Source organism: Chelon labrosus (assembly GCF_963514085.1).
Source record: "Chelon labrosus genome assembly, chromosome: 4".
Lineage (NCBI taxonomy): Eukaryota > Metazoa > Chordata > Actinopteri > Mugiliformes > Mugilidae > Chelon > Chelon labrosus.
Window position 1 is genome coordinate 14,105,175 of NC_140340.1, and position 16,292 is coordinate 14,121,466.

General features: G+C 41.8%; 1 protein-coding gene across 1 annotated transcript in view; it reads right to left on the reverse strand.

The window, feature by feature from the left end:
* Positions 1 to 9,721: 9,721 nt before the first annotated feature.
* The window catches only part of poc1a (POC1 centriolar protein A), a 42,355-nt gene continuing 35,784 nt past the window's right edge, over positions 9,722 to 16,292 (reverse strand). The window contains exon 11 of the mRNA XM_084543911.1: positions 9,722 to 11,291. Within this exon, the coding sequence (XP_084400037.1) occupies positions 11,181 to 11,291 (111 nt within the window). The 3' untranslated portion in view covers positions 9,722 to 11,180. The remainder of the gene's footprint in view (positions 11,292 to 16,292) is intronic.

Sequence of the window (16,292 nt, forward strand, 5' to 3'; positions counted from 1 at the left end):
TAGTTAGGTTCACTGATGATTCTAAATTGGCCGTAGGAGTGCGTGTGAGTGTGAATGGTTGTCTGTCTCTCTGTGTTAGCCCTGGGATAGACTGGCGACCTGGCCAGGGTGTACCCCGCCTCTCGCCCAATGACAGCTGGGATAGGCTCCAGCAGACCCCTGCGACCCTTCACAGGACAAGCAGTTAGAGAAGACGAATGAGTGAATGAATGAATGGACAAACACGTCAGGTACAGAATGATCTGACACTAAGCTAATTAACTGGAAAACTGGGAGATCTGTGTTCAAAGCAAATGCAGAGTCTGTTTTGGTTTTGCATGAAGATTGGAAGAAGTTCAGAATCAAAGGAAATCTCATACTGCACATGCAGCAGATTGAATGTACGAACAGATGCTAAAATTGATGCTTTAGACTGTTGGTTGGACATGGGAAAGATGTGACAAAGCACCTTTGACTTGTGAGTGGCGTTTTTTTCACCATTTTCTTTGTTATCGTAAATGGATTTATGGATATCGTTACAAAGGATGCAATAGTTAGTGCAGATCTGACATAGGAAGGTAAAACGTAAAGCTTGAAATCATTTGACTGATTCACATGTATACAGTGCACCTCTCAGAATTTTCTACATTACTTCAATGAAAACGACTTTAAACATCAGTGGATTTTCCAATCAGTGTAATGAGTGGTCTCATGAGTGGTCCCATTACATTGATTGGAAACACTTTTGAACAGACGGACTCTAATATGGCCTTGAAATTAACTTGTAATCCTAGAGGTGCACTTACTTCAACACCTCACAAATAATATTGGCTCGTTTTCCTGATTGATTGGGTTTTTCTTGTCTACATTCAATACTTTTTTTTAAAGATGTTTTGAGTCATTTTTATGCAGAAATGTAAAAAGTTCTGAGAGGTGCAAATACGTTTTAAGATGCACTGCATGTGTGGCGACAACCAGAGCCATCTAAGATGAACAGACATCATAAAATGACTGAGTGTTCTTTCAAAGGCAGCTTCTGAAGCAACATCTGGGATGAGATCTTTGAGTGAACTGGTGGAGAATTCACTCTCCCCACAAGAAAAAGAAAGCCCATGTTGATGCTGATGTCTTGGCAGATGTGTCTGTGTGCAATGACTGCTATGAATTTTTTAAGAAACTCAAGAGAGTGCGAGCATGGCTGTGTGTTTCTTTGAACGTATATTTTGGATACTACGTTTCTATGTGTGACAATCAAAGAGCTGTGAACACGAGCTTACGCCTAAGTGGAATTAATTATTAATGACCAAAGTAGAACGAGAGAGAAATAGACTGACTGACATAACACACAGAAAAATGAAGATAACACTGAAAGACATGGATTTATAGAAGAGTGGATGGAAAAACAAGGTTGGAAATAGGTTTATATCAACATACTCAATCTGTGGTAATCCTGACTGAAGGCACAATTTTCTAAAATACGTATGACTGACACATTTTTTGAATTCCATTCTTCACAGACAAACCTGTTTACACACAATTTTTTCAGTGTAGCTGTCTATTATTCACTTTGGCCGTAGGTTTTATAATTAAAATGACTGGTTTCTGGAGCCAGGAACACAAAGAATGTCTGATTGTTGTGTAGGACAAATCCCAATGCTAGTGTACGAAAAGGTTTTTCAAACCGCCATAAAGGTGGTGAAATACAGTGCAGAGACTTTTGGTGGGTAATGTGTCGGTTTATTGTAGAATTGGTAACTGATACCAGAAAAAGCCAAAACATTTATAAGAAAAAGTAATCAACAACAGTTTCCCCTTGTCAGTCTCTGTCTTTGCGGTGGGAGACAAAGAGGTCTAAAGAGGTGTACACAAAGGAAGCGACAAGCAGGAATCTGGCGTCAAGAGACCATGTACAGTAATGTCAATGAAATGCAGCTAGTTGTGGCATAGACAGGCAAAAACAACTTCAGCAATGCAAAATTGGAAGGGTACCGAGTGGAGGCGGCGGATGACATGTGACACGAATTTGAGGTTGCCCCAAACGTTTACCGCAGGGAAGCATTGTCCATGACAGTTCCCATCACCAAATTCACCGTGCTTGTCTAACCCTAACCCTAACCCTGGCTAACTCATAAACATTTGGGTAAGAACAATATACAAGGGTGTAACCCAGGCAACCAGAGCCATCCACTAGCGCCCGACTGTCATCTACAAAGCAGTGGCCGACGAGAGGATCGATTTATATTTGAATGGAACTTCAAGACAGTGACCAACGTCTGCCCACTTCTGACAGGGCCTTTCTTGGGATACCGCTTTTAAGCATTTTTTTAAGTGTTTAGATGCCTCTCTGTCATACAGTACCATCATGGAGTTGTCTTATTGGTACCAGGTTTATTCTGCAGTAACCCCAAACATACAGCTCGTATGTTTTGGAGTCATAAAGAAACACCTTCAACCACAAGGAGAATACGCAAGTTCTGCAACAGATGGTATGGCCACCTACAGAGCCCTAGCCACAACATCATGTAGTCCGTTTGGGATTACAAACAGTTCAGACAGAAAAGATGCTTGCAGCAACCTACCTGCCAAAAGAAACCGTGAGCGATCCCCAGAAGAACAGAAGAGGAGTATTTCTGAAGTCTGCCCACTTTTAGTTCTTGACACTTAGGAGTACCAAAGAAGGAATAGCCTACCAAACCTAATTGCGTAGGAAGACATTTTGTCCATCAAACAGGAAATCCACCTTAAAACTGAATCAATGGTCAGCAAAACCACTGCTGTTCTCACAGCTTGGATGGGCTCCAGAAAATATACTTGACTGATTTTGAGTGAGTATTTAATAAATCATTGAAGCAACCAGACAAATGCAGCAAAATATTCTCAACAGTTGAACATTTAAATCTTCTCTTTTTTTAAAAAAAAAAAACATCTGTATCCCTGCCTACTGTATCTAATCAACCTGCAGAGCAAACACGCTGTGCCTACAGAGGTGAGATTGTAAAAGCGCTGAGTTGAGTCATCGCTTGTTAACTCAGTCCTCACCATCTCTCTCTCTCTCTCTCTCTCTCTCTCTCTCTCAAACACACCTTCAGCCTCACCCCATTATATCATTATGACAGCTCAAAGGCAGCGCCATAAAGACATATGGTCAAAGGTGGCCAAATAACGCCCTAACGATCTGTTCTGTCTCGCAGAGTTTCACTTTACTCATCGTATTTTATAACCAAGATGAACTGACCAACAGAACATCAGCACAACATAAATTTAAGTTTAAGAACATATAAATTACATAAATACAATAATGTATATGATGTATAAAATGTCTTGGAGATCTACAACTGTTTGTTGCCAGAAATACAGTCAATTGTAAGTGCTGAAGGTTTGCTTAACACTGACATTATGATGTGAATAATGACAGGAATTTGAATTTGAACTATGAAATGTCAACGCAAAGGTTTCACTGGGACTGAGCATGGATGTGTTATTTGGATACGAACAAATTAAACCTGTCAACTGACAGATATATCATAATTTTTTCCCCCTCAAATACTCTAATATCAGCCTGGTACTGTCCTAAAAATAAACACACAATGGACGAAAGAGAACTTCTCAGACTCCCATTAACAGTGTCCTCATTGGACAGCTTTCATCTTGAGCCTCCTTCCATTACCATTACCACACGGCCCAACAATAAACACTTACTCTTATGTTTCTGAAAATGTTGTCCTCATGGACCATGTTACAGAATTTATACAGAGACTTTTAATTTTAATTTAATTTTAACTTGAAGAACTCAAGAATGTCTAAAATGTCATGGCCTCAACCTAGCTAACTCCAAACTGATTATATCGGAGCTCATGGCCTTGTTGGTGGCCATTTTTCAAACCCTGCAAATGCTAAAATGTATATAAATTTATCTGTAATTGTATGTGATATACAATTGTATATTGATATTGTATACCTCCACAGAAAGCAGTGGCTAGGTGACCTAGTTGAAAATCCACGGTATTGAGTTTGAAGGTACTTTATAGTTACCCAAACATTATAAGTGCACAGTTGAATGCAGAGAATTGAGGGAAAACAGTCAGCTATTGGGAAACTAAGAGGGTATATTTTGGTGGACAATTACTTTGAGTTTTGTTGTTAATAGATTTATGATACAATATTTCTAAAAAGTCAGGCTACAGCTCTGACTCAGCTGCAACTGATTCATGGTTATGTCAGATAATGGTATGAAAACTTTACAAAAGTTTTTACTCTGGAAATCAACAGATGATTCCACATGTACACTTTAGTCAGATATGTGTATCTATGACAGATGTATGTTTATCTTGCTGTTCTCTTCTCTCTTTGCTGTTCTCTTCTCTCTTTCTTCTGTCTGTACCCGGCTGGCCTTAGGCAGATGGGTCCCTCCATATGAGCTGGGTTCTGCTCGAGGTTTCTTCCTGTTAAAAGGGAGTTTTTCCTTGCCACCGTTGCCTTCAGGCTTGCTCTGGGGGTTTCAGGCCGGGTTTTTGTAAAGCGTCTTGAGACGATTTGTATTGTTATTGACGCTATATAAATAAAAATTGAATTGAATTGAATTGAATTGAACATACAAAGATCAGCCACAACCACTGACAAGGAGAAGTCTGTGGATGTTACCAAGACATGTACCACCCACCTAAACCAGACCAGACACCCCCACCCCATAGCTATGACACTCCTTGATGACAGCAGCCATCCCCAGCAGGATAGAGCCTGACACGGGCACACACAAAATGGTTTAGGAACAACTAAAAAAAACATGAAGAACAGGACAAAGTGTTGACCTGGCCTCCAAATTCACTAGATCCCGAACTGATCAAGTATCTGTGGTATGATCCACAGAGGCCCCTCCCCTCAACCCATAGGACCCAAAGGCCCCCACTAACAACATTCTGTTGCCAGACACCTCAGGACACCCTCAGAAGGCCCATGTCCATTCTCTGATGAGTCACAACCGTTTTGGAGGCACAAGGGAGACCTATACAATATTAAGAAAGTGGTCATAATGTTATGCCTGATCGTTGTAAGTTTGCAATCACGGTTCCTCTGTAGTGAACGGCCGCCTTGGACTATGGGTGTGATTCAAAGCGGTGGACGCTTTGAGATTCCGGTGAGATTAAGGTGACGAGAGGGTGTTCTGTGACTTATCAGCAGGTTTGTTTTATGGGTTGGTCAAGTAGGTCATTCATTTTACACCAGCACACAGCACACAACTAGAATCAAGCTGGTTTGTTCATTTCACCTGGGCAATAGCATCACGTCACGCTAAACTTGGATCCTTTAGGTTGCATCCGCAGATGTTTCACGTTCTACCGTGACAATGTTTTTTGTCAGAACTGAAGCAGCAAAGCATTTATATTTAGCAAATGCAAACTATAGATGTGCACAGAATGATAAAGTTTTTATTTGCTAAGAGGAATCCAGATTTGGACCGATGATGAGAGGGGAGCTGAATTTGCTTTTTAGATGAAGTGCATCTTCTTGTTCAGAATGCCATAGCAAGCTACTGGAGCTGGTAAACGAAATTAAAACCCTATCTTCTGTTAGACTGTCTTATAACAGCAGGAGAAAAAAAAATGGAAATTAACCTCACTCACTCCCTCCATCCATCCAGTCCCGTTAGGATCGAATGGAAAAGATGGTTTTGGAGCTTAAACCGAGGCGTGGGCTGGAGGAGCGGAGTGCCAAACCTCAGCCACTACCTCGGCTCAGACTCAGAGGGGGGAGAAGGAGGAGGCGGTGAGGGGAGTGAAAGCGGGGGTGAGGAGGGGTGAAGCAGGAAATGAGGCACAGGAGAGTTTAGCCAAAATCCAGGGGTGGTCAGTGAAATCATGGCGAGGCTGAAGCTCAGAGAGTTTCTGTAAACCCGTACATCTGTAAACACTTTATTGTTGTTTTATACCGCTTATGTGACTGTAGACAAAATAATGTTTCGGGGCAGCGTCACGCTTGAAAGGATAACAGCGCATATTTCCAGACAATCTCCCTGGAAGACGGTTCCCATTAAAAGTGCTACAAATATTGTCCCGTCCGTGTTCCAAAAACTGACGGACACAGACGACGTTGGCTGCTCTCTGACAATCAGACCTGTACTTACGATGACTGTGCTGCTGGCTTATCGCTAACAGTAATCATGGTTTCATTCATTCAGGAAACTGTCATGAGACACATCCTACTACATGCTGACACATCCTGATCAAACATATTAAAGCCTCGTCCACACATGAAGTTTCGTTTAGTTGACAGTTTGTCCCTAGTGGACGTCTCCACGCTCTGGTGTCCTTGGCAGCCTTCTAGTACATTTCCCAACCCCAAATGTTTCTGAGTGAAACGAGCAGAACATACGAATATTTCTAGTGTATGGACGGAGGTAGCAATCATCAGCACGGTGAATTTGGTTGTGTTTCCTTACGGTAAGTGCTTGGGAAACTCTTTACTGTATCAGTTCCCACTATTGGTAATCGCCTCAGTTTGGATTTGTTCAATTTGGTGCCTGCCCACTTCCAGTCCCCAAAAGTCATCAGTACAACTCCTTTAAATGTATTTCCTTTATAGATCTGGGTAGCACTTTGAGGGCTCAGTGGTTCATCAAGGCACCTCAGCCTGGGTCGCACAGGTGGTTCGAATCCCTGACTTTACAGTCCTAAATGAGCTCCTCTAGCCACATGTCCACAGCTGTCCTAAAATTCTACGGTCTATTGTCTCTTCCTCTTGTTGTTCCTGTGTTTATGCCCCTTAATAGATGACTGCCTTAACCAAGCGTTCCCAATACATGGCCTAAAGACCAATACTTTCCATTCTCCTGAACATCAATACAGTCTGCATTCTTCCAGCATTCAGGAGTAAAGTCAGAGCAACAACATGAGCAGCTACATTTTATATATTGTGTCACAAAGGCTGTGGTAGAAAACCAATATGTTGAATTCGGTGTCTGTTCGAAACAGTATCTCTGCTCTGCTCTCCGTGGCTGATGGTCAATGTATTAACAGTTTGTGATGTTAGTGAAGGTGGCTCGGCTTTAAACACTGTGGAAAAACATTCATGATTCAATCACTGGCTCAAAAGTGGAGCATAATTGGGTTGCAATCAAACTGCGAACATTTGTCAGTGACTAAGTTTTGCTGATTAGTTCACACAGCTTTAAAAGTATGAAGTGTTGATTAGTACATTTGTTTAAACTGAAAGCAGGATACTACGATGTCCTGTTTTTTTTTTTTTGTTTTTTTTTTTCCAACCAGTGTTAGTAATTATGGTTTACTCCCAGCACAGCCGACATATTTTTATAGGGGTGTTAACATTATTTTGTCTGCCCCCTGTGTGTCGCTCTGTCTGTGTTCATGAACATCTCACAGGGCTTGTAAAACCTATAGTGCACCTGACGTTTCTGTGACTCACTGGAAACTCTTCTACATCTCAACCTACATTTTCCAAGATGCTGGTTGTTCTCTGTTATTTTACTTCAGTTCCTCAACTGTTCTCTGTACATGAAACCCTCGTTTACTTCCTAGAACTGCAAAATCTCCACTTCCCATATGTCTCATTAAGCAGTGACCGCCACGCTGATGAAATCACTATTTCATTTTTTTAAATTTTTTTTTTTAGTCAGAAATGGGTGCAACTCATGATTCTAAGAATACGAACTGTTTTTTTTTTTTGGAAGACCGTGAGTCTGCACAGCCTCCACCTGCTCTGACGGTGCATGGGTGTTTAACTGTCGGAGCGCCTGGGTATCATTTCTACCTCATAAAACTGTCAGAATATAAATAATGTTTGAGGAAACAAAAAAGGCAAGATGAGCGCAAGAGTGCAAAGACCTGACACAATGAACTGTTAAAGCACTAAGACTAAGACACACACACAGACACACAAGCGCGGGCAAACAGCGGCGGCAACCACAGCACACCAGGAAAAACATATCCAGATGTTCTCCTCATAGGATCACCAACCCCCTCCTACACACACACACACACACATGTGACCACACATGGGCTACATATTACAGCAGCCTGGTCTTCAACTTCTCTTTCTTTTCACAGACACACACACTCTTTATTTTTTTTTAGAGCTATACTTGTTGGGACCTTCTCTGGCCTTCCCTGTGGGCCCTAACAACAACCTTAACCATCACAACCCAATCCTGAACACCAGATGTTCCGAGTTTCAGATCAGTCATTTTGGACTTGTCCGATGCCAAATCTCTGCACAGAAGTTTGTCTTACTCAGAGAAAGGAACTATTTTATCTTGACAATCCCATGGTTAAACATTAGAAATTCAGCATTAGAAGTAACGTATCAGGAATGTTCACAGATATATTTGATCAGCCTTGGCAGATGTTATTACACTGCGATGTGGCAAAAGATGAGTCAAATCAATGAAGGGATTAAAGGCGGCCTCAGAACAAAGTGAACAATGATCGGGACTATAAATTAAATTTATTTTTTCCTAGTTTGATCGTTTTAACAATTAAATGTCAGGCAATAGCGAGAAAAGGTCACCAAATCCATCAATAGTTCAAAATAAATGTCTCAAATATCTCGTCCTGTCAGATCTAAACCCGAAAGATTTTCATTACACAATGATACAAAACAAGAAAAAAATGGTAGAGGAGCTGAATCAGAAACAATGGTTGGCGTTTACGCTTCAGAAACAACTTTTTTAAAATAGTTGCACATTGGCAGAACCTTCTGTCAAAGCGCAAACTAAACCCGAACTTTAATCTAAATCTCCAAACAGCCCTAAAAGGGTCAGCCAAAATGTTGCTCACTTTACCACACTTTACCCTCACTCCTGTGGCTGAAAACTAAACCCTGGTCCTCACAGAGGTAGACGTACAGGAGCACACACACAGAGTCAAAGTCTAGCAGTTATTGGACCCACTCTTTAGCCCCTCCTCTCCTCTACTAGGGCTCCTGGCAGCCGTCTGGTTGAGGCCCATAGTAAAGGGAGCTGTTTTCTCTGGCTGGAGTGTCTGAGTGTGAGAGTGTGTGTGTGTGTGTGTGTGTCCGTGGGCCCCAGACAGGAAGGAAGAGAGTGGGCCCAGCAGCACAGCTCCAGAATTCCGGTTTTGTTTTTCTTCTTTTTCCATCAGCGCAGAGCTCGAGCCGGGTCTTAAAGAAACAGTCATTAATATTTTCCCCTGCTAATGGCACCGCACTCTTCTCTGAGACTGACTGAGACCTCCACCATGGCATACAGTATCACTCATTACTGTTGTATAAAATCACAATACCAGTTTAAATAAAAAACTAAGATGAATGGTCATGGCTTGGTTGAATCTGTTCCTTGAGAAGTCACAGCATGGTTCTAAGTGGAGCCTCAGGCTCATTTTCATTGAAGCCTCTAAAAATAAAAGTACTGATCCAGCATCAGCGGTCAGGTTACATAATTTACTTGGGGGGGCGAAACATTAGGATTTTGGACACAAGCAGGGCAGGCATATTCAGTTGCCACCCCCATGCCTCTGTAATAAACCATCCCTCAAAATTTGGCACAGAAAGGGTTGGAAATTACTTGCCGTGAGCAACGGATGACACAGCTCACAGCTCATGATCTTAACATCTCTGCTGAGGACAATAAAGACAGGAAAGTCATAAGTTCTCTGGTAACTGTTTGAGCTCAGCGGACCAGACCGTGAAACAGCCTCTTAAAAGTAACCCATGAGATCATCCATTTGGCAGCGGTTACAAAAAACAAACTGAGAATACAAACATTGTTATGACCCAGAATCATTTTATAAGCGGATTCCAAGTCAGAGTTAAGAGTGAAAAACGTGTATTATGGGTGTAAACGATAACTTACATTCGGTGTATGAAGGTTTTAGATGCAGGATATAAAGGTAAAAGAAAACCAACTTGGAACCAGTGGAGAGAGCGCCAATTTTAGTGTCATGTTTAACCAATCTCACAACAGAGCTACACTCTGCCTACACCTGCGCAGGAGGCAAACGCCATTGTAAGCATTTCTACTTGTGTACTGATGTGTGGCATCAATCTGTGAAACATGCTAAAACACGAGGCCGCGGCTAGTCGACTGTGTTAAGTTTCTCTGTGCGCTTCAAACAATGGATTTTGGAAGTGAGCAGCTCATGTTGTGCGTAGGAGGCAGAACGAGGTTGGGGTTTTTTTGTGCTTGTCCGGCCACTGAGAGATGTGAACGAGAAAATGCACTTCAGACCAATCACCGCTGTTGCAGTTACATTTCTGAGGAGGTGTGGGTCAGGCTACGGTGTAAGGTTCAGAGCTATGCTGTACCGACAGCACAGATCAGAGGTAGAACCATGAATTGGGCTTAGGAAGGACGTTAACAAGAGTTTCAAGGTGCTCCACGTAAAATGTATGCATACGTACTATTGACAGGAGAAGCACAGCGAATGTGGGATTACCTCAAAATTAATTACGGCACCTTTGTTTTGAGAGCATCTCAGGTAGAGCAAAGATGTGGTTCTTTGATTTGTTTTCATTCCAAGCTATTTCCGTGCAGAGAATACTCATTAGTAGCATCAATGGAGGCTTTTGTAATGTCATGGGATTTCCAAAATGATCCTTTAAGATGAATAAAAGCGATTTAAAACCTAAGAACTGCTAATGATGCAAGGTGAACAAAACGGCTGAATTTATGAAGAAGGAACTTTGTGAATAAGATCAAATTTAAGCTGATAAGAAGTGTCCTTCTCAGCTTTACAACAATAAAGATGACTGGGCCAATGAATTATTTGGTTGTTTATATGCTGTACATATATGCACTCTTCAGTGAAAAAAGAGAATTTAACTAATGCAGCTCTACACAATACAAAATGGGATAAAAAACGAACATGTAGAGCAGATGGCCAAGCACAAAAGTCCTTTGCATGTGTTGACACTTTCGTACAGGCAGCCATCGTAAACACACACACACACACACAACGACACAGAAAGTGACTAGCAGCAGATCCTTTGTCAGCAGAAAAGGGACTGCACACTCAGCACTGCCGTAGTTTAACTTCTTCTAATATTCAACTCCTTCACTTCGGATATGTCTGTGTAAAGTAATCGGATACTGTACATCAGGAGTAAGGCTCAGTAGGCGTTTAAGGTTCAGTCCTTGCTGTATGTGTGGAAGCATGCGAGTTGGATCTACGGTCTTGGTGTGACCACAGATCCCCCCCCCCCCCCTCTCTCTCTCTCTCATGCCGCCATCTTTAAGCCTCCTCTCTTCTCTGGAGATGAAGGCTGATCTCCATCTGGTTCTCCAAACACTCCTTGAGCTTGTCTTCGGTCAGCGTCAGCCGCTGCTCCAAGATTGAAACAGTCTGGATGGTGGAAGAGAAGGAGGACAGGAGAGGAGAGGGTGGGAACAAGACAAAGAAACAAGAAGGGAAGGAAGGAGATGTGGATAAGAGAGAATGAGTTAGAGTTAGAGAAAGGCTGTACAGAATCAGCCTGACAGTAATGACTATATAATGGCTATGTTTGTGTGCGTTTGAGACAGATGTTGTGCGCGCAAGACAATCCAGCTGATTATCGTCGAGAAATCTGCTGCTTGAGATGAAAACACTAGAGACTCTGTGTCTGGCACGCACTCTCTCTCTTGTTCTCTCTCTCTCTCTCGCGCGGTTGCATAAACACACTTACGCACACACACGCCGAATACAAGAAAGTAGCTTTCCGATACAGGACGGGCATGTGTGGGTAGTGAGATCACAGCGCGACATACTTTTCCTCTCAGCATCCTCCAACAGTGACAGTATTTGTTGTGTGTCTGCGCTCGTACATTGGAGCACTGTGCCATCTGAGCCCGTTTGTCAGAGGGGCCTCCAGGTGTCATTTCCAGGGGTTTCACCATCTGAATGAACAGATTACTGAGGACAGAGCGGGTCTTTCTATCCTCCATTCTATCAGAGCTTCAGTATCCACGTAGCCGTAATTTTGCTAGGGAAAAGATTCCTGTGGCATCCAGGGATTTCCAGCAACTGTGCATCTACAAATAATAACATATGTACTGACAATTAACACTTAAATGTGACTACTATAAATCTAGTCAGAGTTAAATTGCTGGTGTTACATTAATGTCCCATCCTCTGCCTCCTCTCTTTGTGTGTCTGTGTGGTGCGCTTTGACTGCAGGTGTTACCAACCATCCTCAGTAGTCTCTACTTCGAAAAGTGGGCTTCCACTTCACACCGCCAGATCAAAGACTCGTTGAGCCGACTATCCGACTCCTGCCACCATCTCCCTCCTGCACTTAAATCCTCTCTGGTCTAGCTCAGTCCCCTCCCCCTTTTCTGCTTTGAATCCAAAGCTCAGAAGGTCCACTGACATGTTTCAGCTAAATACAACAATGTAAATTCAAGGAAAACAATGACAGTAATGTGCGTAAGTCTTCTTCTGGAAAGTGACAACAATCCCCGCTGAGCCCCTTACATAATTGTTTTACTGAGCTAAAGTTGCCTGGTGACAAACAAAACCCCAGCTACTAAGCAGCTTTGAATGATAGTGCTGGGCAACAAAAATTCTGCTAAGGGCAGAAACAATCAAATGGTAAACACAACATCCTCAGACAGGCGAGGCTCTGGTTGGGACCAGTAAGAGCATGTACGTATGTCAGCATGTCTTGACCTGTAATGGTGTGGTATGTCGCTCCTTGTGCCAGCGAGAGTAATTTTGAAATTGCTAGAAAGCAGCGCAGAGGTGAGTCACTCCCCAAGCATTTATCAAAACATAACCAGCTGGAGATGAGAAACGAGATACAAAGGTGTAAAAAGTTGCCATGTGGTTGAAGAAAAACAAAGACAGAAGTGCTTTCATAAAACCCATATTACATAATCTGGATTCTTAATATGTTCAAAGGGTTTAAACTGCACACTCCCGAGATCTCGTTTAGTTTTTGTTTCAGGATCTTTCACAACCATTTCACTGCTACTGCCTAAAACAAGGTGACTGAATAAAGAGCTTCACAACTAGTCGTTCAATTTCTTCTTTAAAACAGTCATTAAATTCATTATCTGTGAAGTTATCTAGGTCATGGTATAGTTAATAGCAAAATAAAACGGATGCTTCACCAGTCACTCAAGTGGCTTCTTCAGGTCTGATCTTTGAGACCCTCAACCAATTATATTTGTCTCACAGAATCTCCTAACATTGGTTATTGATGAGATGAAGTCCAGGACTCCAAACAGTAAACTCACTGACTATGGTGCAACAACTGCAGAGGATTAAAATGCACTTTTGATCATCCGAAAAACTCATAAATAAATAAATGTAAAAGAGGTCAAAGGACTGAAAAGTCAAATATCCAGAGACAAATGACGGAGGACAGATCACATATTTCATGACAAATTACCATCCTCTACTACACTACCTGGACTCACCAATGCTTTTTTCTAAAGTAAGTCTTTAAATCTCTGTTTGCTCCAGTAATCTTTGTGAATTACGACCTCCGCTCATCTTTCCTGCAGTTCATGCAGATATAGCTGAGCTATATGTGACCCATCACATCGCTCACACTTCTCAAGCTGTGACATTTAACCTGCAAAAGTCCTGGGTTTATAAGAAATGTTAACTGGTTAAGGCTGCTAAAAACAGAAATATTAAATATAGTACATTTGTGTTTCGTTGTTTTAAAAAATATGTATTTAGACGTGTCTGCTTGAAGGCCGTGTTCTTGCATATTAGTGCTGGTTTTAAATATCAACAGGGTTTTGGGGTTTTCTTTCTACTTTCTTTCGGGACCCAAAAGTTTAATTTTGGCTCTTTTCATTATAAAATGAATCGCCGTGGTTCATGGTATCAGAGAAATGTCGGAGGACTTCTATTTTAATCTCATTACTCAGTCCCACAGTACCACACACACAAACACACAACCAGGCGTGAATAAACACAGAGCGATGAAGGAACTGACAAAAATGATTAAATCCTCCATATAATCTCATGGTCTAACATACACATCACACTGCAATGAGTTCGACACCGTGTGAGCGAGCGCTGATAACATCTTCTGCTATCTCATGCATCACGTGAGCACGTGGATTTCCTCTTTCTCTCCCTCCCTTTCGCCCGGTCTCCATTTTCCAGATCAATACTACCCTGTTTATCTCACCAACCTGATCCGGCTACCCATCCCTTGCTAGCTGTTGGTGTCTGTGTGTGTGCTTCTTCGCTTGTCCCCAGGCAGCAGCAACATTATACAGGCCTATAGTTTTCATCTGGAGTGGAAACCAAATCTTTATGCTCCTAAAAATAGAGGGAGCTGTTTTTCTTTTCCTTCCAGAACACATTATACTCTCCATTGCCCTGAGCATTGCTGGCCTCTGTTACGAAGTCTCACCGCTTTGGTATGACACACTACAATAGTCTGAAAGTCAAAGGGAGGCAAACTGATGCTGATGATAGGTGGCAAAGTCAGTTTATTCCTCTGAAGGTAGCTAGCTGTGCTATGACCCTCCAAGAGGAAGGATGGACTATGCAGCCTATAAAAGGAACAGTGCAGATATGTCTAGTGTCGATATGAAGTCACAAATTAAGAACAAAAGCACTCTAAAAGCTGACTGATGGTGGAAAAACGGCCATGAACCCATAGTAATAATCAGAAGATGCGGAGTACTGCTGCAGCTTACAACCAACTGTATTAATAACCCAATTAAAGTCCACTGTACTGGCAGAAAGCCAATAAAAGTCAAACAGTCATGGATTGAGAGCCTCACCTTAGTGTCAACACAGTAATTTTAGGCTGTTAATGTGCTGTGACAGCACTGAGCAGAAACACTAGGCTGAAAAGATTTTTTAGCTTGAGTGAAGAGGAAATATTCAGCTCTATGTTCAGAGGATAGTCCATTTTCTTTTCTAACCTGACTGATACCTGATCAATGACACATTCATCTTTTTCCATTTTTTCTTTTCTTTTCATGAACACACTCTTTGGTGCACATGACCCTGACATGGTAGATAGTTTCTTACAGAGAACAATCTGGGAGGTCGCAAAGGGCGTCATTCAAAAGAGGATACCAGAGTAGCTGCTATTAGCTGAGAGGTTACGAATAAGGAAGAGCTACAAACAGCTGTACAGAGCTGGTCTCTCTTGAATCAGGCTGATCAGTTGGTTTATTACTGATCATGCATAACATTATGGCCAGCTTCCAAATATTGTGTAGGTCTCCCTTGTGCCTCCAAAACAGTTGTGACTCATCAGAGAATGGACATGGGCCTTCTGAGGGTGTCCTGTGGTGTCTGGTAACAGGATGTTGTTGGTGGAGGCCTTTGGGTTCTATGGTTTGAGGGAAGGGGCCTCTGTGGATCATCCCACAGATACTTGATCAGTTTGGGATCTAGTGAATTTGGAGGCCAGGTCAACACCTTGTGCTGTTCTTCATGTTTTTTTGAGTTGTTCCTAAACCATTTTGTGTGTGTGTCTGTGTCAGGCTGCATCCTGCTGGGGATGGCTGCTGCCATCAAGGAGTGTCATTGCTATGGGGTGGGGGTGTCTGGTCTGGTCTAGGTGTGTGGTATATGTCTGAGTAACATCCACATGAACACAAGGTCTAAAACTTTCCCAGCCGAACATTACATTGTCACAAGATGGTCAATGTTATTCACTTCACCCGTGGTGATTTTAATGTTGTGGCTGATCAATATAAATGCATCATGATGCAACAATAAGAATGGAAATATCTACAATATGTAAATAATGGCTGCGTAACCAAGTTGTTAATAGAGGGGAAAACAGTTTAACCCAGTTTGCAGTTTTACAAGTTTTAATGTTTTCTTAACAGAATGTTAAGTTAAATTTCTAATGTATGGAAGAACATACATTAGAAATTTTAAATGAATAAAAGTTTTAAATTATTTCACAACAGCTTAGAGAGGCAGTAAATGAAGAGGACGCGGTGCCGTTTAACAGAATGAATTTCCCAGAACACTCATACAGTATGACCTAACAAATCAGACACTTCTAACTTCCACTTCCTGAGAATCAGCAACACTGTGACGAAAACTTCTTCCAAAAAACGTTGTAAACAGCAGTTTCCAAAAAAGTTAACCACCCACAGAAACTAATAAATAACAATTCTGACAAACAGCTCACGGGGGATGTACGGGAACATGTTTCTTTCACTTTGTTGTTTCACTAGGCCTCTACATTTAGCCTCTCTGACAAGAATACACATTCTCGGTTTGTGACACACACAGAAACAAAAAAATAAATAAATAACATACTCCAGCATTAATAAAGCATTGTGTTACAGTTTTTCCTCAAGAGCCATATCACAGTGAAAACTCATCATCTTTTCCAGCAAATGACTGTCTAAAGGTGTATTGAGG